At 49.9% G+C, this 19,956-nt stretch overlaps 1 protein-coding gene across 1 annotated transcript; it reads left to right on the top strand.

Annotated features, from left to right (window-relative positions):
• Positions 1-683: 683 nt before the first annotated feature.
• Positions 684-10,252, top strand: Serpina5 (serpin family A member 5). Its single transcript, XM_042692783.1, has 5 exons — positions 684-796; positions 4,919-5,541; positions 7,184-7,454; positions 8,457-8,604; positions 9,217-10,252. Exons 2-5 carry the CDS (start codon positions 4,929-4,931, stop codon positions 9,400-9,402), a joined length of 1,218 nt encoding a protein of 405 aa, XP_042548717.1. The 5' UTR covers positions 684-796; positions 4,919-4,928; the 3' UTR covers positions 9,403-10,252.
• The last annotated feature ends 9,704 nt before the right edge of the window (positions 10,253-19,956 follow it).

The following is a 19,956-nucleotide window of genomic DNA, read 5'->3' as shown; positions in this document are numbered from 1 at the left end:
CCTGGGTCATGGCCACACACCGTGCACTGGGCTGAGAGGAAGCCACAGGCCCGGGAATTTGGAAACATCATAAAGCCCCTTTTAGCAGAGGGCACCAGGTCTTAGACATGCCCTTGAGTTAGGGCAACATGAGAGAGCCTCAGCCTCAAAGGAGAAAACTGAGCACAAGTTGAAGTTCCAGATGTGGCCCATTTCTGAGCAAAGAGCCCTGGCCTCAAGGTTCTGATCCCCAGGCCTCTAATCTGATGGAAGACCTTCCACTTTTCCCTTGGCCCTCTGAGCATCGTGGGGTTACTGTGCCTGGAAGTGGGTACAATGACCTCTGCATACCCACCGTTGTGAGACTTGCCCACTGACCACAGAAAATGGACGGCAGGCTTGTGGGGAAGCAGCCCAAGGCCACAGAATCCACAGGAAATTGACTGCAGGAAGCGAAGGAATCCCGCCTGGCAGAAGGAGGGTGGTCAACTGTGTCCTTTGCTCTGCTCCGGAGCACCAGCAGCTGGCAGCCTGGCATTTCCACCTCTCGGGAGGCAGATGGTGGCCAGCATGGCCTTGGGGCACAGTGAGCAGGCAGCGTGGTGAGAAGCTCTGACTCAAGCCACTGTGTCTGCTGAGGTCTGTTGGCCAGTGCATGGAAAGCCGGACAGAGCAGGATGGGCGGGGCTGGGCTGGGGTGGGGACAGAGCCCTGGGATCAGAGACAATAACAGGCTGCAGCCCAGCCCGCCCTCTGCCCTTTCCTGAGCTCCGTGGGCTGCCTTCTCTGCGGTGCACACGCTTGGTCTCTGGACAGAGTGAGTACACCATTGGGATGGGACCCGGTGGGCTTGGGGTGGAGGGGACAGGCCCCAGGGTACCTAAAGTTCTGTGGGGTCCCAGGGTGGCAGGAAAGGCCTCTGTGGTGTCCAGCAATAAGCTGGGTCCTTGGGCAGGGGGAGGGGGAGGTCAATGAGGTGAGTCTTCCCTCCCCCAGCCACCTCAGCAACACTGAGCCTCAGTTTCCTCACAGGGAAGACGGAAACGGTTACGCCATCTACACAATGTAACTGAGACACAGCTACAATGCTGTGACTCACGCAGGCGTCACCTGTGCAGACGGGCTAGGTGGTCACCGCCAGAAGGGACGTTACAGGCATCTGGTAGGCAAAGGCAGAGGTGTTGACAGTGATCCCACAACGCCCAGCACAGCCCCCCTACAAGATCCTGCAGGCAGAAGTGGGGGGGGGGCCTCTGAAACAAGGCTACAGGACAAGATGGGGACACAGCAAGTTTTTCTGTTCTCAGTGCCTGTTGTCTTGGACCTTAGAAGTCAGGAAAAACTCAAATGTGATCGGCTCAGCTGAGAACAAACAGCCCCTCACACTCCCCGGGATAGACGCTGGAGGCTGCCCGCAGGCTGGTCCTGCCGCTTCCCTGACCCCCGGGGGCTGTGACCAAGTGTGACACAACAGAAATCACATGAGAGGAATATCCAGTTTTTCTAAGGGTGGGGCTTTGAGAACAACAACAACAAAAAATAATAAAACAAGGGGAAAATCCTAGTGAAGGAACAGATATTGGATCATCACACACACACACACACACACACCACTGCATACTTCCTCAGCTGAGTCTAGAATCAACCATGTAAGACTCTGCAGCTCACTCATGTTGGGCCAGGAAGGACCAGCCAGCCCAGGGTCTCCCTGTCCTCCTTTGGGACCTGGGGCAGACATACCCTGGCTCTGTGTTGGTACAAATCTCCATCCAAGCTGTGTATTTCCATCAGAGCAGAATGCGAATGCTCAGGCTTTCTAATAATTTTTTAAAAAAGAAAAATGAGCTCTTGAGGACTCTTCTCGCCATCAAAGAAGCCTTTCTGGCCTTTGGTTCCTCTTCTGCGATACTAAGACAATCCCAAGTCTGTAAGGGACCTAATGCAAGAGAACAGCCTGAGAAAAGCCGGCACCCAGCAACCAGGAGATAGGGGCAAGGAAGGAGGTGTCATTCCCCAGAGCCACAAAAGGCAGCCAAGGTCAGTGCGTGAGCTAGCCAGAAGCACCCAGATATGAACCCAGGTTCCATCATTCCCTAGCTAGAATAAGCTTTTCCATTTCTCTCAGCCTCCGTTTATCCATCTGTAAAATGGAGCTGATGACCAGGCCTTCCTGCTGTGAATTTAGATGTAGCCATACCTACAGAGAGTCTCTTAGGTCCTTCCAAAATAGTGGCTTTCCTAAAGGAGTGGATCCAGACAGAACAAGACCACCCAGGGGATCCGATGTGACCTTGGGCCTTGCAGCACAGACCCTGCTATCCCAGGAGACCTAGAGAGCTGTTGGTCAAGGTGGGGGAGCTATGGTGATACAGCTGCTCTTGTCCCCCAGAGTGTTGATTATAGACAGACCTGGTATTGTCAGTGAAGAAACTGAGGCCCAGGGAGCAGGAGCAGCTTGCTAAGGAGACCCGACCAGCTGCATGGGTTCTGGGGCCCCTTCTTCCTGTAGGAAAGCTCTCATCTTTGCCCTGAGCTTTTGTGGGTTGTCCAGAAGGACCTCCCCCACACAGGGGTACAGAACACAAAGACGGGCAAAGGACACAAGACTTCCTCCCCACCGTGTCTTGAAGACTTGGAAGGGCGCTATCTTGTGAGAACCAAGAGGGAGTGCAGCAAGAGGGCAGAGCGTTGCTGAATTATCTGCTGATTAGGGTTATCTACCTCGGGGCTCACAGAAGCAGGATTTTGAGGCACAGCCCAGGGATCTGGGGGCGTCGAATGGGCAGTGCTTAGAGACGCTCTCCTGTCTGTGGAATGGAGCCTGAGCCGCCCCTTGATGGACAAAGTTAGATCAAGACAGAGAGCTCAGTGGAGGAGGGATGTCTCACTGGACTTCCTGTGGCCAGGTGAATACCGAGGCTGCTGTACCCCAATCCCAGGGGTTCTGCAGGCAGAATGTTCTAGAAGAGCCCCCTCTGAACTCAGGGTGCAGCTTGAGGTTGGAGATGATGGGGATGAACACAACTCTGGACACAGAGGCAGGCCTGCAGTCCTATCTGCAGCTCCCACGCCTTCCCGGCCAGGGGTCTTACCATGGGACGACCACTCTGCTGCTTGGACCTTTTGGGGTTTGGATCTGCTTGGGTCTTAGGACCACAACAAGCTATCCCTCCTGATCTGGGTCCAGGGGACTCAATGTAATGGTGACATGGGGACCCCAGAAACCTGGATTCTTCCCAAGAACAGTGCAAGGATGAAACATCACCAAGCTTGTGTCTGCACGCATGGGAAGCTTGCACCCCACGCCACCCCCTGAGGAACTGGGGTGTCAGCTGGGGGCTTTGGGATCTGCCATGTGATATACCTCATGTCCCGCAGCTCTGGCAGCATGCCACACTAGGGGTCTGTTGTCACCCTAGGGGTGGGCTGTCACAGTAAGGGTGGGCTGTCATACTGGGGCGGGCTGTCAAACTAAGGGAAGGCTGTCACACTAGGGGCGGCTGTCACACTAGAGGCAGGCTGCCACCCTACCAAGGCCCCAGGTAGGCCTTGGCTCTGGGAACAGCAACTTGCTACTAAGAGAATACAGTGAGCTGAGGTTTGAACCCAGACAGCAAATGAGGAGGTACCAGCGAAGTAGATGATGGGAGGCCCCGAGGTGGGTGCTGGACAGACAGACTTGAGGGAAGAGGAGGAAGAGGGACTAACGGTTCGAGGAGGAGGCAGGAGCATAGAAAGCCCCCAGAGGTCCACCTGAGAGACAGGAGGAATTGCAGCCTCCACTGCAAGACTTAAGGAGAGACCCCACAGGCTGGGGGCTTAGACAGCAGGGATCTATTTTCTCACAATGCTGCGTGGGAGAAGTCCAAGATCAGAGAAATAGCAGCACACCTCTCCTGGGCTGACAGGTGCTACACACTCTGTGTCTTCACACAGTCATCCCTAGGTGTGTACCTGGGCCCTATCACCCTCTTTATTTATTCATTTTAATTTTCTAGTACTGGGATTTGAGCATAGGACCTCACATCTGTTTGGCTGGCACTCTACCCCTTGAGCCAGACCCCCAGCCAGGCTTTTTGCTAGTTGTTTTAGAGCTGGAGTCTCATGAACTTTTCTATCTGGGCTGGCTTCAAACTCAGCCTCCTGAGTAAGTAGGACTATAGAGTGAGCAGCCAACAGTGGGCTCACAAAGATTAGTGTCCATCCAATGACCTCATTTCAATGCTTTGTACATGTCCCTCTGCAAATGAAGTTTCACAGTGAGGTGTTGGGGTGAGGATTTCATACGAATTTTAAGGGGCACTAGTCACCCCCTAATGGAAGAAGAAAGAGGTCTGGATTCCCACACTGAGTGTGCAAGCATTTTTCAGGAAGGGGCAGTGCCCACAAGGGTGACTTGGAGCAGCCTCAGGAAGAGGAGGGGATTAGTGGACACCCCAGTGCCCTCCTTGGCTTCTCGCTGCACAAGGGAGCAGCTGGGCTGAGCTGATAGGACCTCAGGGCTGGTCAGGAAACCCACAGAAAAGTCTGTGACCACGGGTACAGACTCCCGTTCCCTGGCAGCCTCAGCAATGCTGACAGGACAGAGCGTGAGAGGCTCTCTCCCCCACCCCACCCTGACTTCCCACATACATCTTGATGGCATGCCTGGGGAAGAACCCTGTCCTGGTGGCCATACCTGTGCCTCCTCTGCCTTCTGCTTCCTCTCCTGACTGCTGGACATCATGCCCCCGAGTCTCTCCTGAAGCAGCTGTCTCCCTCTGCTACAAACTCTGCCCCAGCCTTTGCAGGGCAGCCCTGTAGATCCACCCTACATGTTGGGCATTGGGTGTGTTCATCCCTCCACAGTGCCAGCCTTGCTGGCTTCCCAGCGTCTCTCTCTACAGGAAGTAGCCCAGCCATGCCCTCTCTAAGAACACCTTCTTGTTCTTCCTTTCAGGGCGGCCATCATGAAGCTGGTCCTCCTCCTGTGCCTGATGCTCCTCAGCCCTCAGGTTACCACGCGCCGCCACCACCCCCGGGAGATGAAGAAGAAAGGCAGGGAGCCCTCTGGCAGAGCTACAGTGACCTCCAGTCCCAAGGATTTCACCTTTGACCTCTACAGAAGCTTGGCTTCAGCTGCCCATGGCCAGAACATCTTCTTCTCCCCTGTGAGTGTGACCACCAGCCTGGCCATGCTCTGCCTGGGAGCCCAAGCCCACACAAAGGCACAGATCCTGGAGAGTCTGGGCGTCTACCTCCAGCAGAGGTCAGAGGACCAGCTCCATGAGGACTTCAAACAGCTCCTGCAGGAACTCAGCCAACCCAGAGAGGGCTTCCAGCTGACCCTGGGCAACGCCCTCTTCATGGACCCTGCAATCGCCGTTCAGGACAGCTTCCTAAGGGCCATGAAGACACTGTACCTGGCAGACACCTTCCCCGTCAGCTTTGGAGACCCCATCGCAGCCATGAAGCAGATCAACGACTATGTGGCAAAGCAAACCAATGGCAAGATTGTGGACCTGATCCGCAACCTGGACAGCACCCATTTCATGGTGATTGTGAATTACATTTTCTTTAAAGGTGAGAATTGGGGCTGAAATCTGTACTTTCTCTCTCCTGCCTCCTGCTTTTAGCAAAACAATAGACACAAAAGGGAACCAGGGGGTGGCTTTCAACCCCCCTGGGGCCTGGGATACAGGAAAGACGGGACTTTCTTGCTGGTGATATGGTGTCAGTGGAGGCAGGGTGCCCTTCCCTGCCGTCTCTCAGAGAATGAGTATGGCTTGAAAGAGGTTGGCGGACATGTCCCAGCCCCTCCCTCACCCGGCCCTTGCCTGCTGCCCTTCCAGTTGCCTTGCTACCAGGATGTCCTCAGAGAAGCACCTGCTGCTTCTCTAAAAAGTTCTCTCCTCTCCTATACTGCAGGTGAACACCCAGCCCTGCCAGTGGGCGACTCTATGTCTCCTTCTAGATGAGGTGCTCCTGGCAGCCCTCCCAGCTCCCACTGGGGAGGGGGAGGGAGCAGGAGTGGAGAAAGAGGAGGGAAAAGAGAGAAAAGGCAGGAACGGGGGGGGGGAGTCCAATTGTCCTGTCCCTGTTTCAGCAGCCACAGACAGCCAGGGTGGGTCTAGGTCTGTTCTGGAGTTGAGGATCAGCCGTAGATTCGGAGTCTGCCGAGGCTGTCCCCTGATTTGTGGCCAGTGTCCATGGTGGGGCCTCTCCTGTAAGGATGACAATCCCATTCATGAGGCTCCGCTCTTATCACGGATTTGATTCCCAAGGACCCCACCTCCTAATACTGTCACCCTCAGGGTTAGGACCAACAAATGAATTTTGGAGAATAGACACAAATGTCACTCGATGGTGGAGAGTGGCACACACGAAGTCTAGATTTCATGATTCCTAGCTCAGCATGGATCCTGCTACAGCAGGCTGCAGAAGACAAGTGTAAAATGAGTCTGATTTTTGGTGAGGGTCTGTCTTTATTAACTACTAAGACGTGAGAGTCAGACGTGGTAACTCACTCCTGTAATCCCAGTTACTTGGGAGACAGAAACTGGGAGGATGGAGGTTCAAGACCAACTCAGGCAAATTAAGTAAGACCCCATTTCAACTAGTAATCTGGATGTGGTGGTGTTTGCCTGTGATACCAGGTATTCAGGGGGGAAGTTGTAAGATGATTGCTCTCCAGCCTGGCTTAAGCAAAAGAGAAAATGCGGGGGTTGGAGGAGGGAAGAGAGACCTTGTTCACATGACAGCTTTCTGGGAGGGAGGGGGAATATCATATCTTTCCAGCAGAGGAAACTGAGACCAAAATCAAATATTAAGGAAAGCAGAGGAACTCTCTGTCAGGTTGAGCATGGTCTGCCATCTTGTACTTGGCTGAACTTCTTCCATTGGCTATTTGACTAATAGCAGAGAATCAAAGAACACAAAGAGCCAAGGTCCTCAGCAGACAGTAAAGCTGATCTTCTCAGGGAGCAGGTGGAGATGCGGGGGATGGGGGAGAGGATGGAGGGGAGGCCCATAAGAGGTCCAGGCCATCCCAGAGTTATTAAAGAACTTACCTTTGGGCCTTGGGAGTTTGGGTGTCCTGCTGCTGGGGCCCCTCCAAAGAGGAAGCCTCTATGTCTGCAGTCTGTCTCCATTCTTTATGGGCAGGTGAGGTTTTCTCCTTCTTAGACAAAGCTCTCTTCCATCAACATCCCTATGTTTTCTTTAGCTAAGTGGGAAACAAGCTTCAACATCAAGAACACTCAGGAGCAGGACTTCCACGTGACCCCGGAGAGGGCCGTGCGGGTGCCCATGATGAACCGCGTCGACGAGTTTGACTACTTCCTGGACCAGACCCTTGCCTGCAGGGTGGTGGGCATCCCCTACCAAGGCAACGCCACGGCGCTGTTTGTTCTCCCCAACCAGGGCAAGATGGAGCAGCTGGAGAATGGGCTGAGCCAGAACACAGTGAAAAAGTGGCTTCGCATGTTCACAAAGAGGTACTCGTCAGAGTACTCCCGGGTCAGCCCAGTGCTACCCTCCCATCCCCAGGCCCCAGGGTGGTCCGGGCCTAACAAGGGCTCAAGCAGCCAGTGAGCTGCCTCTACATCTGGGCATTTCATGAGGTCATGGGCCCAGGGATGTGGCCCTGCTGAAGGAACCAGAACTGAGAGCTAGCTTTCCCCGGGGGGGTCTGGAGCAGGCAGTTACCTCTGAGGTCAAGCCATTTGCGTCCACAGCATAGGGAAGTCCATCTTAGACAAGGGGCCAGAGTAGCAGACAAGGCTGAAAGAAGCCAATTGAAAGTTATTCCATGAGCCCATGATCAGCCTAAAAGTGTGTCCTTTGTTTGTCAAGCTCTGGGGCTCAGGCTTATAATCCTAGCTACTCAGGAGGCTGAGATCTGAGGATCATGGTTTGAAGGTAGTCTGGGAAGGAAAGTCTGTGAGACTGAGCTATGGATTCAAAAAGGGTCTTGAGAACTTTTCTTAACCTCCCAAGTAATAGGCTTACAGTATGAATCACTCATGCTCAGATAGGAAAAGGACTTGTTTTTGTTTTTTTGTTTTTGCCAGTCCTGGGACTTGAACACAGGACATGGGTACTGTCTGTGAGCTTTTGTGCTCAAGGCTAGCACTCTATCACTTGAGCCACCACTCTTGTTTGGGTGTTTTGGTAGTCTCACAGACTTTCCTGTCATCCACAGCTACATGGGATACATCGTGGTTCCATTCTAACTAGGGCAGAAAAGTCCCTGAGACCACATCTCTACAGGGAGAAGCTGGACATAGTGTCTTGAGCCTGTGCTCCAAGAAAGGATAAAAGTCATGTGTCCAGATAGAAAGCAAGACCTTATTCTAAAAGTAATGAGAGAAAAACAACTCCAGACCTGGAAGCATCCAGCCAGCCTAGCAAACATGAGGCCCTGAGTTCAAACCCAAAAACTACCAAAAAAATTTTTTAAAAAGCTGTTTTGTTTTGGTGCTTGTTTTTCTCTCCAGGGAACTCCGGCTTTACCTTCCCAGATTCTCCATTGAAGGGTCCTACCAGTTGGAGAAAATTCTGCCCAGGCTGGGTATCAGTGATGTCTTCTCCTCCTATGCAGACCTGTCCGGCATCACTGACCACCCCAACACCCAGGTGTCAGAGGTGGGTCCTGAGACTCCTGAGTACCGGCCTTCAGATGACTCCATCCCTTCCCATCCCACTCCACTCCAACTCACCTCAGCCCACCCACCCTTCCCATCCATCCTACCCACCCATCCCATCCCCCACCCATCCCATCCCACCTCACCCCCCCATCCCCACCCAGCCCATCCCATCCTACCCCAAGCTAGCCCATCGGATCCCAGCCCCACCCAGCCCATATCTTCCTCCTTTCCCCTCCTTTCCTTTAAGTCTTATCCTTTTGGCAATGGAAAGCCATGCCTTGCCTAAGGGAAAGAAATCCTGTATCAAGTGATCAGATCTCAAAATCTGGGGCACCCATTTCTTTCTTCCCTAGATGTATAGCCTCCAGCGAATCCTTGAGTCTCCAAGCTTTTCTCTTGTCTGTAAAATTAGAGTCATATGTCATTGTCAGGTGTCACAGGAACTCAATGGCTGACATGTGCCTCCAGGTAGTGTCTGGCTCAGGGCACCTGCTCAGTGTTTTGGTGCTTTGGTGTTGATTCCCACAGACACGGTTTCCATGTCTATGCCAATTCTTGGAAAGACTCCCCCAGCCCCTGCGGTCCACTGATACCTAGTGTCCCCCTGCAGATGGTGCACAAAGCAAAGGTGGACGTGGATGAGGCAGGGACCAGGGCGGCTGCAGCCACAGGAGTCATCTTCACCTTCCGATCGGCCCAACTGAGTCCACCAAGAATCGTGTTCAACAGGCCCTTTCTGCTACTCATAATGCAGAACCAGAACATCCTCTTCCTTGGGAAAGTAAACCACCCCTGAGGGGGGCTGCTCCTGAATTCCACAGGCCTCCCATTGTGGGCAGAGCTCATAGGAGAGCCAAAAGTGTGGTATGGTCATCTGTCTGCTGGTAGCTACTGATTCACATAGGTTTAGTTGCCCAATGAGGTATCATAGGCCACAATGCTGTCAATATACTGATAATTGCTTCCTCTGATATACAGCAAGGAGACATGGGTGATTAGGACAACACTGGTCTTTCCTTTGCCTTTAGCCAGTGAAGATTAGCCTAGAGAGGCCTAGAGAGGCCAGCTGATGTGCCCAGGCTCACACTGTACCTTTGTGGCATGGACAGGCTAGAATCCAGGGCCACAAAGTTCTGCAGGGGAGTAGGTGTGAGCTACCACAAAGCACCTGTTTAAGTGTGGTCCCACCTATCAGCCAACAACTCTCAATTCATCATGGTTTGGGAAGAACTCTGGAACGAAGGTCTGGTATGGGTCTATAGCCTTGTCCACATGTGTGACACTGGCATAACACAGTCCATCTGTAAACCTGACTTTCCCCACATACGGAGAAGGATCAAGACAAGAATCCCACCCTTGGAAGCATTAAAGGCTGCTCTATGGCAGTCACGGTTGGCTCAGTCCACTCACATGCCACTCATCCATTAAGCACAACAGCTGACCATCATCTGTGAGTCCATCATGTTGGGGTCCAGTGCAGGATCACGCCGTCCCTAGAATGCAGCCATCATCTCTATCACCTCACAGGCCAGGCTACAGAGAGAGAACAGAGGTCTTCCGCACACAGTAGGGTGTTGATGGCAGGCACTGATGATTAGCTTTCCGAATTTTACTTTGTAATAACAATAAAGCATTTGCAAAGACTGGGTCCGGTTGTCTTTATGAGGCAGCTATCAGCAAGGTGATATTAATGATTTGGTACAGGACACCATCTGGGCACTCACATTCACCCTTCACAAAGCAAGTCATCGCTATGTTCACATTGTATAGATGGGGAAGGTAAGGGTTGGAGAGGCTAGGCAACTTGCCCTGACACATAGCTCACACTCGGTTGAACCAGCGTCGGATGACTCCGCTGGGAAAGGGCAGTACTCAGGTGTGTCTTGGCCATAGCAGCCTGTGGTTAATGCAGATGAGTTCCTTCTCTTCTCTTAATAGGCCAACAGGATGAGTGAGTCCTACCTCACTCAGCTTCACACCAATGGTCCCCTGGTCATCTGCCCACAGAACATCCACCCACCACTCTGCACTTTCCTATCATGCTTTCCCTAAGGCTGTGTCTAACACTGATCCCAGGGGCTGGATGGCATTGGAGATAGAAGCTCATTTGACATTACAAGATCAGAACCCCATGTTTTTACTGCCCTCCAAAGTACAAAGAACCTTCTGTGGACCGGCCCATACTGGCCACTTCGCATTTGTGAGATGATTTCTCCCTCAAAAACTCAGCAAGATCTACCATTGACATAGAAGAAGATAATAGCAGGTGATCACATGTCTATAACTAGGCCCAGACGTCTCATTTATGTTTGTGCTTTGAGCTCAGGATGACCCTCCAGGACTGAGCCTCCTTGTGAGACCACCTCACTCCTGTGCACCTTTTCCTTGCATAATATCTGGTCTTTCTTGGCAAATGTTCTCTTCCTGTTTATTCAACCAGTCCAAGGTCAGAGGTATGTCCTGCCTATACAGAATATCAAAGTCCAATGGTGTCTAAAGTTGACTCTCAAAAAACAGACTCAAAACAACTACTGTAGTGCAGGACAGGTGGCATCTCATGCATTCGGTCTCTATTGTATGTTGTACATTGCAGTCTGTCCCATGCATGGTTACAGGATAATTAGCTCAACATCAGTATAATCCTGTATTCAGAGAAGAGCTTGGCAGCTCAGAAGGAGACTCAGAGAGAAGATGAAGAAACCTTTGGCAGAAGGAGATGGAGCTCATTTTAAAGAAGACCTGGACTTGAGGAACAGGTAGAAAAGACCAGCTGGAAAGAGCCTGAGATGAGTGAAGCCTGGGGTGAGGGGATTACAGAGGCTCTTCTGGACCAGTGGAGCGAGTATGAAGCAGAACAGAGAGATAGCAAACTGTTGTGCTGATGGCACAGGAACAGTGAACCTGGACAGGAGGCCAACACCTTATCTGTTTCTCATCGCTATGACCATGGTTTGGCATCCACAGCAGGGACAAGGGTCCCTGTACCCTTCCCTGTCCCTTTTCTCCATTTGTGCCTCAGCAGGTGCCTCTGCTCAGCCCTCTAGGGGGTGCTCTCAGCATCTTCTCCAAGGTCTCCTCAACACATTCCCAGGACTGACCTCGTCCATGGAGCAACCTACGTAACCCCTGGAGTCTTGTGCTTAGGCACCAAATCTGCTTCCAAGGTTGCCATGGCAAAGCGCCACAGCCACAGAAAGGGATCCACTCACAGACAAGATCAAGTTAGGGCTGGCTCTGCCTTAGGCCTGCTCCTCTGCTTATAGACAGCCTTCCCTACTCGTGTCCTCCGGTGCTCTTTCTGTTGTGGATTTCTGTGTCCAATTTTATCTTATCAAGATATCAGATGCATAGAATTCATTTTCTCAGGCGAGGTTGCACTGGTATGCAGGTCTTGGTTTAAACAAACAACACTATGAGAACAGGAGATGTGTACATATACACTAGAGGAGCTGGGAGGAGCCTGGAGGGGGGCTGACTGTGCTGCACGGAGTCTGTATGTCCTAAAACTGGTCTCAAAATAAAAAGGGCAAGCCGGCCAGTGGCTCACTCCTGTAATCCTGGCTACTCAGGAGGCTGAGATCTGAGGATCACGGTTCAAAGCCAGCCCAGGCAGGAAACTCCATGAGACTCTTATCTCCAATAAACCACTAGAAAACCAAAAGTGGTGCGGTGGCTCAAGAGGTAGAGCACTCGCCTTGAGCTGAAGAGCTCATGGACAGTCCCCAAGCCTAAAGTTCAAGCCCCACGACTGACAATAAATAAATACAGAAAGAAAGAAAGGAAGGAAGGAAGGAAGGAACGAAGGAAGGAAGGAAGAAAGAGAGAGAGAGAGAGAGAGAAAAGAAAAGAAGAGAAGAGAAAAGAAGAGAAAAGAAAAGAAAGGGCGATTTTAAAATAAAATTTTCCAAAAGAAGAAGAGATTCAGGAAAGGAATAGATAGCAGTAAACTTGGGAATCCAAGTGGAGAGGAGAGTCCCTTAACTGGAAAGGGTTTCGGGGCTTTTGGCAGTCAGAGGAATGTTGAAGTCAAGACTTGAGGGATAAAGGTTAAGAAAACAAAAGTCCCGAGGTGGGACGGGGTGGGCGTCTGGAGGCAGGATGGAGAAGCAGTACAAAACGGAGACTCACTCTTCTCAGTTGAGACAGCGGACGGTGTGCTAGGAGGCAGTGAGGGTAATGACACAGGCCACACTTAGAGGCCAAGTCCTTAGTGCCTGGCACTTACTCTGAACTGTATTTGCATACATTGGCTCAGCTGAGGAAGAGGCGAATGAGGAGGTGCTGGTGCAGGGAGCTGAGGGACAGTAGGCAGCAGATGTGGCTGGCCTGTAGAGGAGCTCCACCTCTGCAATGAGATCACAGAACAGACTGGGCCTGGGCGAGCTGGTCCTTCGGTTGTTTTTTTGTCAGTCCTGGGCCTTGAACTCTGGGCCTGGGCGCTATCCCTCAGCTCTTCAGCTCAAGGCTAGCACTCCAACACTTGAGCCACAGTGCCACTTCCTGTTTTCTGGTGATTTATTGGAGATAAGAGTTTCCTGCCCAGGCTGGCTTTGAGCTGCAATCCTTAGATCTCAGACTCCTGAGTAGCTGGGATTACAGGCATGAGCCACAGGCTGAGCTAGTCCTTTTTGATGACAGACCCCAGCTGGCAACCAAACTTACCCTCACATTTTATATTTGTTTTCATCTTTTTTTCTTTTGTTTCCTTTATCTCTTTTCTGCTACTAATAGTCTACCCTGCTTCACCCTTCCTTACACGAATACTCATCTGTTTTCTGCACTCTTGTAACTCCTGTGAGAAAAGCTTCTTTTCTGTTGGAGTAATTTTTGTCCTTTCTGCTAATCTTGAGAGCTGTTTTTCTGAGAAGTTCCTGCTTTGCCAGGTGGCTTGGCCCTCATTCATTACATTTTAGTTACATACATCCTTTTCTCAGCACTTACAGTAAGACATTCTATTAGAAGCTCCTTGACTTTTCATTACTTACTGTTAATTAAGCCACATCCCTTCACAGATTGTGAACCTGAGCTCAGCCCATGTGAGCAGAGGGGCGGGGCCTGCTGGGTTGGAGATAAAAAGGAAGCAGCCTGCCTGCTCTTTGCGCTTGCTGGCTGATGCACACCCTTCTGCAGAACTAAACTTGAGTTCCTTTGGAGTGGTGTCTTTATTCCTGTGCAACACCTCAACATGCCGAGCTATTTCTAATACTCCTGGCTTCACCACCCTTCTCTGCATCAAGTAAACTATGTACCAGCAGGTGAGTACAGTAGTACCCGCATCCCTCACTCCCCATCCCTGCTCTCACCACCTTCCTTACTCCTCTCTTTCTCACCCTCTCTGATCTGACCAGGGCCTCATAGTCCAACACAAAAACACAGCCCCCAGTGCATTTGATGTAACTGGTTGACTGAAGTCGCCAAAAGCATTTTACTGTATGTAAATATTTTGTTCGGTTTTGAAATGGGAAAATGATTAGAGTTGAGTTTTACCCGTGGCCAGAAACTGTTCATCAGGTCAGCAAATAGCAGCCCTGTGAGAATATAGAGGCCCACACATAAGTAAACCCCAACACAAAAAGCATATTATGAGAAAACATGGAAATGCTGGTGGAGAAGGAACACAATGTACTGAGCCTAAAAAAAAGTTGATAAGAAAGTTCAGTGAAAGAAAAGAGGAAATATACCAGCAGTGACCTGAACACAAACAACACAAAGAAATAGATTCAATGAAAACACAGATAAAAAGCTTGATGAATTCCAAGTCAATACAGATAAACAGTGAAATGAGTTCAGAGAGAATTTGCATAGCAGCTAAAAGAAGTCAAGAAAACATAGATGAACAGATTAATGAAGTGATATATGTCAACAAAGAGACAGAAAACCTAAATAGGAAAATCAAACAATCAAAGTGGAAAGCTTCTCCAGCTTTTCCAGATGATATGGAAGACAGAATTTCAGGCTTGAAGATAGAACAGATACAATAGAAAACAAATAAAATACAAGGGAAAAGATGAAAGAAATTTAAGTGGAATTTGCGAGAAACTCAAAAGAACAAAGTACACCTTACGGGCATTCATAAAGGTGAAGAGATGGTAGCTAAAGGCATAGGAAACATTCAATAGAGTAAAAACAAAAAAGAAAATCCCAACTCTTAAGAAATTTACATCTAGCCAGGTTCAAGAGGGTTTGGGTTTGGGTTTTTGTTTTGTTTTTGTTTGTTTGGGGAGGAGTTGCTAAATTTTCCATTTATTACCCAATAGTGATTATTACAAACAAATAGCTGAAGGAAAGAAAACTGAACTGACACGAGAACAGAATGGTAAAAGCAAACAGGAAGATGTTGAAAATGAAGGTTCAGTGTAGAAATGTAGAAAATGAGGTTCAATGGAAAAACTGAGTTGCATCAAAGGGCTGGGAAGGTGGCTCAGTGGTAGAGCGCTTGCCTTGCATGCATGAAGCTCTTTGTTCGATTTCTCAGCACCACATAAGCAAAAAGAAAAAAGGCGGAAGTGGCGCTGTGGCTCAAGGGGTAGAGCGCTAGCCTTGAGCTGAAGAGCTGGGGGACAGCGCCCAGGCCCAGAGTTCAGGCCCCACGACCAGACCCCCCCCAAAAAAAAGTCGTATCATTTGCTAATGACAATAACTATTGTAAGGGACAAGAAAAGGCTGTTTTCCTGATTCTGAAGTTAGTATTGTCCTTTCTATTGTACAAATTATCTAGCACAAATAGAGAAAATAGCATAGATGTCTGTCACTGAGTCTACATTTTTTAAATCTGCCAAAATATTTGTATGCTTTTATAAACTTATATTTTACCCTTTTGTTGTTATGTTACTTAGTTTCTTTGCTTATCTTTAAGAAAATATATGCATTCATATTTGATTATCTCATTACTAAAACACTAAATAGACCATAGTTGGTTACCGGTGCCTCATGACTATAATCCTAGTGACTCAGGAAACTGAGATCTGAGGATTGTGGTTCAAAGCCAGCCCAGATAGGAAAGTCCATGAGTGTCTGATCTCTAATTAATCACCAAAAACAATGCCAGAAGTGGAGATGTGCTGCAAATGGTAGAGTAATAGCCTTGAGCACATAAGCTTATGGGGAGTGCCTAGGTCATGAGTTCGATTCCTAGGACAAGTGTGCGTGCTTGCGCGCACATGCCCGTGCACACACACACACACACACACACACCAGCTTTTATTATATCGGCAATGAACAGGACAAAAGAGATATTAGAAGAACAGTTTCCATCAAAATAACCTCACATGCAAATAAAATATTCTAATAAAATTAACTAGGGAGGATGATTGTGAAGTATCCTATACATACATGGACTTGTCAAAATGAAACCCCTTTGTGCCACTAACTGAAGTCAGTTTTAGCAAATGCATAGGTAGGGTGATGTAGCTTTGGGCAGAGGACTTTCCCTGGGTACAAGGCCTTGGGTTCCATCCTCAACATCCACATCCCTCCAAAATACATCTATGTTCCTGCCCTGATCCCAGGAATCAATATGAAGTGAGGGTGTGCATTTGAATACACAGAGATTCTCATTCTCTACTAGTCATAGTGTGTGTGTGTGTGTGTGTGTGTGTGTGTGTGTGTGTGTGTGTGTGTGTGTGTGTGTGTGTGTGTGGCCATTCCACACCTGGAGTCCAGGGACTCACACTTGCACTACTTACCCAGGGAGTAGCCACTCTGCAGGCAGGTGAACTGACCACACACAAGATTCCCCCCCATAAAGTGTGCACACATTTGGCTATTAGTGAGGAGTTGTCAAATCTGGCAAGTATGGCTTTGGGGAGCAGAGATGAGCTTGAAGCCTCCATCCTGATGACCCAGAGCACACAGCCTTCCCCGTGGTGAGGAGGGACAGTCACAGAACCACGGGTAAAGATCTCCAGCCTGACAGTCAGGTGACGTAGAAGAGGGTGGCTTCCATGAGGAATGTCTGGGGAGGCCTGCTGCTGGTGATGCACAGCTCACCGTTCACAGGGCCTTATCCACGCATGATTATATCAGACTGCGGCTTGCCTGAGACGGTCTTGTGTGAGGTACCTCATGCATGCAGAGTTGCTGGCCCTGGATTTAGTGGAGGCACCTAGAGTCTGCTGGGAGAGCTCTGATCTGAGGAGCATTGTGAGAGAGGGGGGTCAGAATCCCAGCTCTAGAGAAGAGTGGGGTCTTCCCATGAGGGCTTCTTGGGTCACAGAAAGTGACTGAAAGGACTCATTTTCTGGCCACCATGGTAGGGGCCAGTACAGGAGTGTGGGAGCTTAGAGTTCATTGCTGCAGGGACAGGGTTTGAGGCAAGGATGAGTATGGATAGCAGAGACAGACGGGAGGAAGTTTCAGGGGGGCAGGGAGCTCCCACACAGGGGGAAGGTCGAAGGGAGTCAGGTAACACAGGGAAGAGGCACGGGTTACAGACGGGGAACACAGGAGGCAGGCAGAGGCAGGGCTAGCTCTGTATAACTGTTTAGTGCATGCACACTGCAAGAGGCCACTTCGGGGAGCTGCCCAGGAGACTGGGTCAAAACCCTGGCTCAGACCCGTGGTTGCCAGAGACCTTGAAACACAAAGTAGCCGCAGCACTTCCAGATCTGGGAGGTGGACGATGTCACAAAGGATCACCAAGCACACCCCTCACCCTTGATGCCAAAGCCCAGTGAAATCCCTGAAAGCATAGAAGCACAATGTGTGCCACCATGACCACCAGGCTGCAAGTCCTCACAGCCTCAGAGCTGGCATCATTCAGCCTCGACCTCCCCACGGGTGACCTCCGCAAGGAACTGAAACTCAGGGGCTGCTGTGTCAGCCATGCTGGGCCCAGGTCAGCCAGGATTGGGCTGTGCTTGCTAGAGGGTGAGCTAGTGGACTGGAGGTTTTCAACCCCAACTCCTATTTGGGTGTGGGACTCACTTTTGGCCAGTAACCTTCTGAGTTTTTTACTTCTCCCCCCTAGAGAAGAAAGAGCAACCAATGGAGCCCATTTCAGCAGGAAGATGGTACGGCTCTTAAGCCATGACCACAATCAAAGCCCTGGGGCCTCTGAGGGACGAGGGAAGGAAAGCCAGTTTGCACAAGGAGAGGAAACGGGGACTCCCATCTGGTAAGACATCCACCCAGTGGTTGTGCTAGGACATTGCCTGATTCTCTTCTAAAATCTTCCAATTTTTCTTCTTACCGTCTTTCTCTCTGATACAAGGAGCCAAGAGAAAGGGTGGTGTACATCTGCGTGAGTCATGAACTGCCACAAAACAAACCACCCAAACTCACAGCTTGAAAGAATAAACACATGTTGTCTCACAGAGTCAGGAATCCAAGAGGGGCTGAGTTGAGTGGCTCTGGCTCTTCTGAGTCTGTAGTCAGATTGTTGGCCAGGACCAAAGGTGCCCCATCCAAGCTCACTCATGGGATGGGAAGTCTCTGTGGGCCTACTCAGAGGGCTGATCCAAATGACTTCCAGGAGAAAGTAGGGCGAAGGGGTGGGGAGGACGGAGGGAGAGAAAGTGAGAACAAGCAAACGAAAATGAGTGTGAAATAGAGAATACAAAGCAGGCAGTCTCAGTCTTTGTAATTCAAGCCCAAAAAACAATTCTCTAGTCCTCCTGCCATACTCTTTCCATTACTAAAAGCCATTCAGCAAGTCCAACACAATGCAAAGAAGCCTCCTTTTTGTTGTTGTTGGTGGTGGTTATGGGCCTAACATCCGCTGTTGTAAGTGGAGGAGCTGGTTCTGGAGGGTTCCAGAAGGTGCTCTTAGATGGCCTTTGCTTTGCTTTCCAGCAAATTCCCAGGGAAGGACGGTGTCAGACAGCACCCTGTACACAAGACGCAGGTAGAACCTTCAGGACAAGAGTTTCTCGGGATGGCAGAGAAATGGGACAGAAGCAGTCTGGCTTCGTGACAAAGTGAAGCCATCCACTTTAGCACGCGAGGGTCTCTGGACTCCATCCTTGATTCAACTAACTAACGTAATTAAATACGTATTCAACAGTGACAATATTTGGATTGGAGACCCAAAGAACACAAATAGTTATTCAAAGAGGGATAGAGCCAAACTCAATGTGTGTGCGTACCACTGGGCTGGCTAGAGTGTATTGAATTCAGGATCTGGGCACTGTTGCTTAGCTTTTTCACTCAAGTTTAGCACTCTACCACTTGAGCCACAGCTCCACATTTTTTTGCTGGTTAATTGAGAGTCTTACAGACTTTCTTGCCTGGGTTAGCCTCAAACTACAATCCTCAGATCTCAGCCTCGTAAGTAACTAGGATTAGAGGGTGAACCACTGATACCCGACCTGGTCTGTGTCTCTGAAAGTACACTCCACAGTACTTATACAACTGGGTAAACATCCAGAATCACATTTCTCTGAATGTTTCTGAGCAGCACCCGACTCTACTTCCCATCATCTTGCCTCTTACACATAGGGAAAGCCGGGACTTGAGGTGATTTGTCAGAGGTCACATAGGTAGTGAGTAGCAGCCTTGGGATTCAACCCAAACCACCTCAGGCCCAAACTATCAGCTCTCTACTAATCCAGAGGTTTCCAGACCTGACTTTGTGTGGAGCCTGCGGGGGAGGGGCGGGGGGGGTTCCACTCAGCTTTCTCAGTAGCTATCATGGATGGGAGTTTGGTTAGGAGCCCGAGACAGGCCTAAGATGAAGGGAGACCTGAAATTCAAGGTTAATGAGGGTGAATCAGCCGAAGAGGCAGGAGAGGATGACGGCCAAAGACAAAGAGCGCCTGGGAACTAGAGCCCCCAACAAGCATTCTCTAGAAACACTGCCTCCCACTACTCTAAGTGAACATCTGGAGGGGGCAGAGCCCTGAGGCTCACCACTCCTGGGGAAGGATGCCCTAATGTATCTAAATGTACATAGAGAGACATGGCACACACACACACACACACACACAGAGGTTCACAAACACAGTTGTTTCTGCTTTTACTTACAAAAAAAATCTGTTTATGAACGCAGTGTATCTTGATCAATGTCACCGCCTTCCATCACAAACACAGATTTTTTTTTTCTCCCAAACACAGATAATTTTAAAAAGTGACTTGGAAATAAGTCAAGCAAAATGTGAGTTGCATATCTCTCCTGTCCTTCTTCATGCGCACACGCTTTTCCCACGAGCCTCCATGAGCCTTTCCTAACATCTGAAGGAGACCCAGGGGAGTTAGTGATTGTTGTCTGCAGGGAGAAGGGTAAGGAGGTTCCAGTAACAGGATTGTCTCAGATTTATTTCTTTAACCCAAGTTACAAGAAATGATCATCTGACCACTTCTGGTCAGAACACAGCGCAGATTTGTCCCAGCCAACATTTTCTAAGCAGGAGGA

The sequence above is a fragment of the Dipodomys spectabilis genome, unplaced genomic scaffold, assembly GCF_019054845.1.
Source record: "Dipodomys spectabilis isolate Male_0828 unplaced genomic scaffold, ASM1905484v1 ptg000157l, whole genome shotgun sequence".
Lineage (NCBI taxonomy): Eukaryota > Metazoa > Chordata > Mammalia > Rodentia > Heteromyidae > Dipodomys > Dipodomys spectabilis.
The sequence above is the reverse complement of the archived record's forward strand: the minus strand, read 5'-3'. Positions and strand labels throughout refer to the sequence as shown.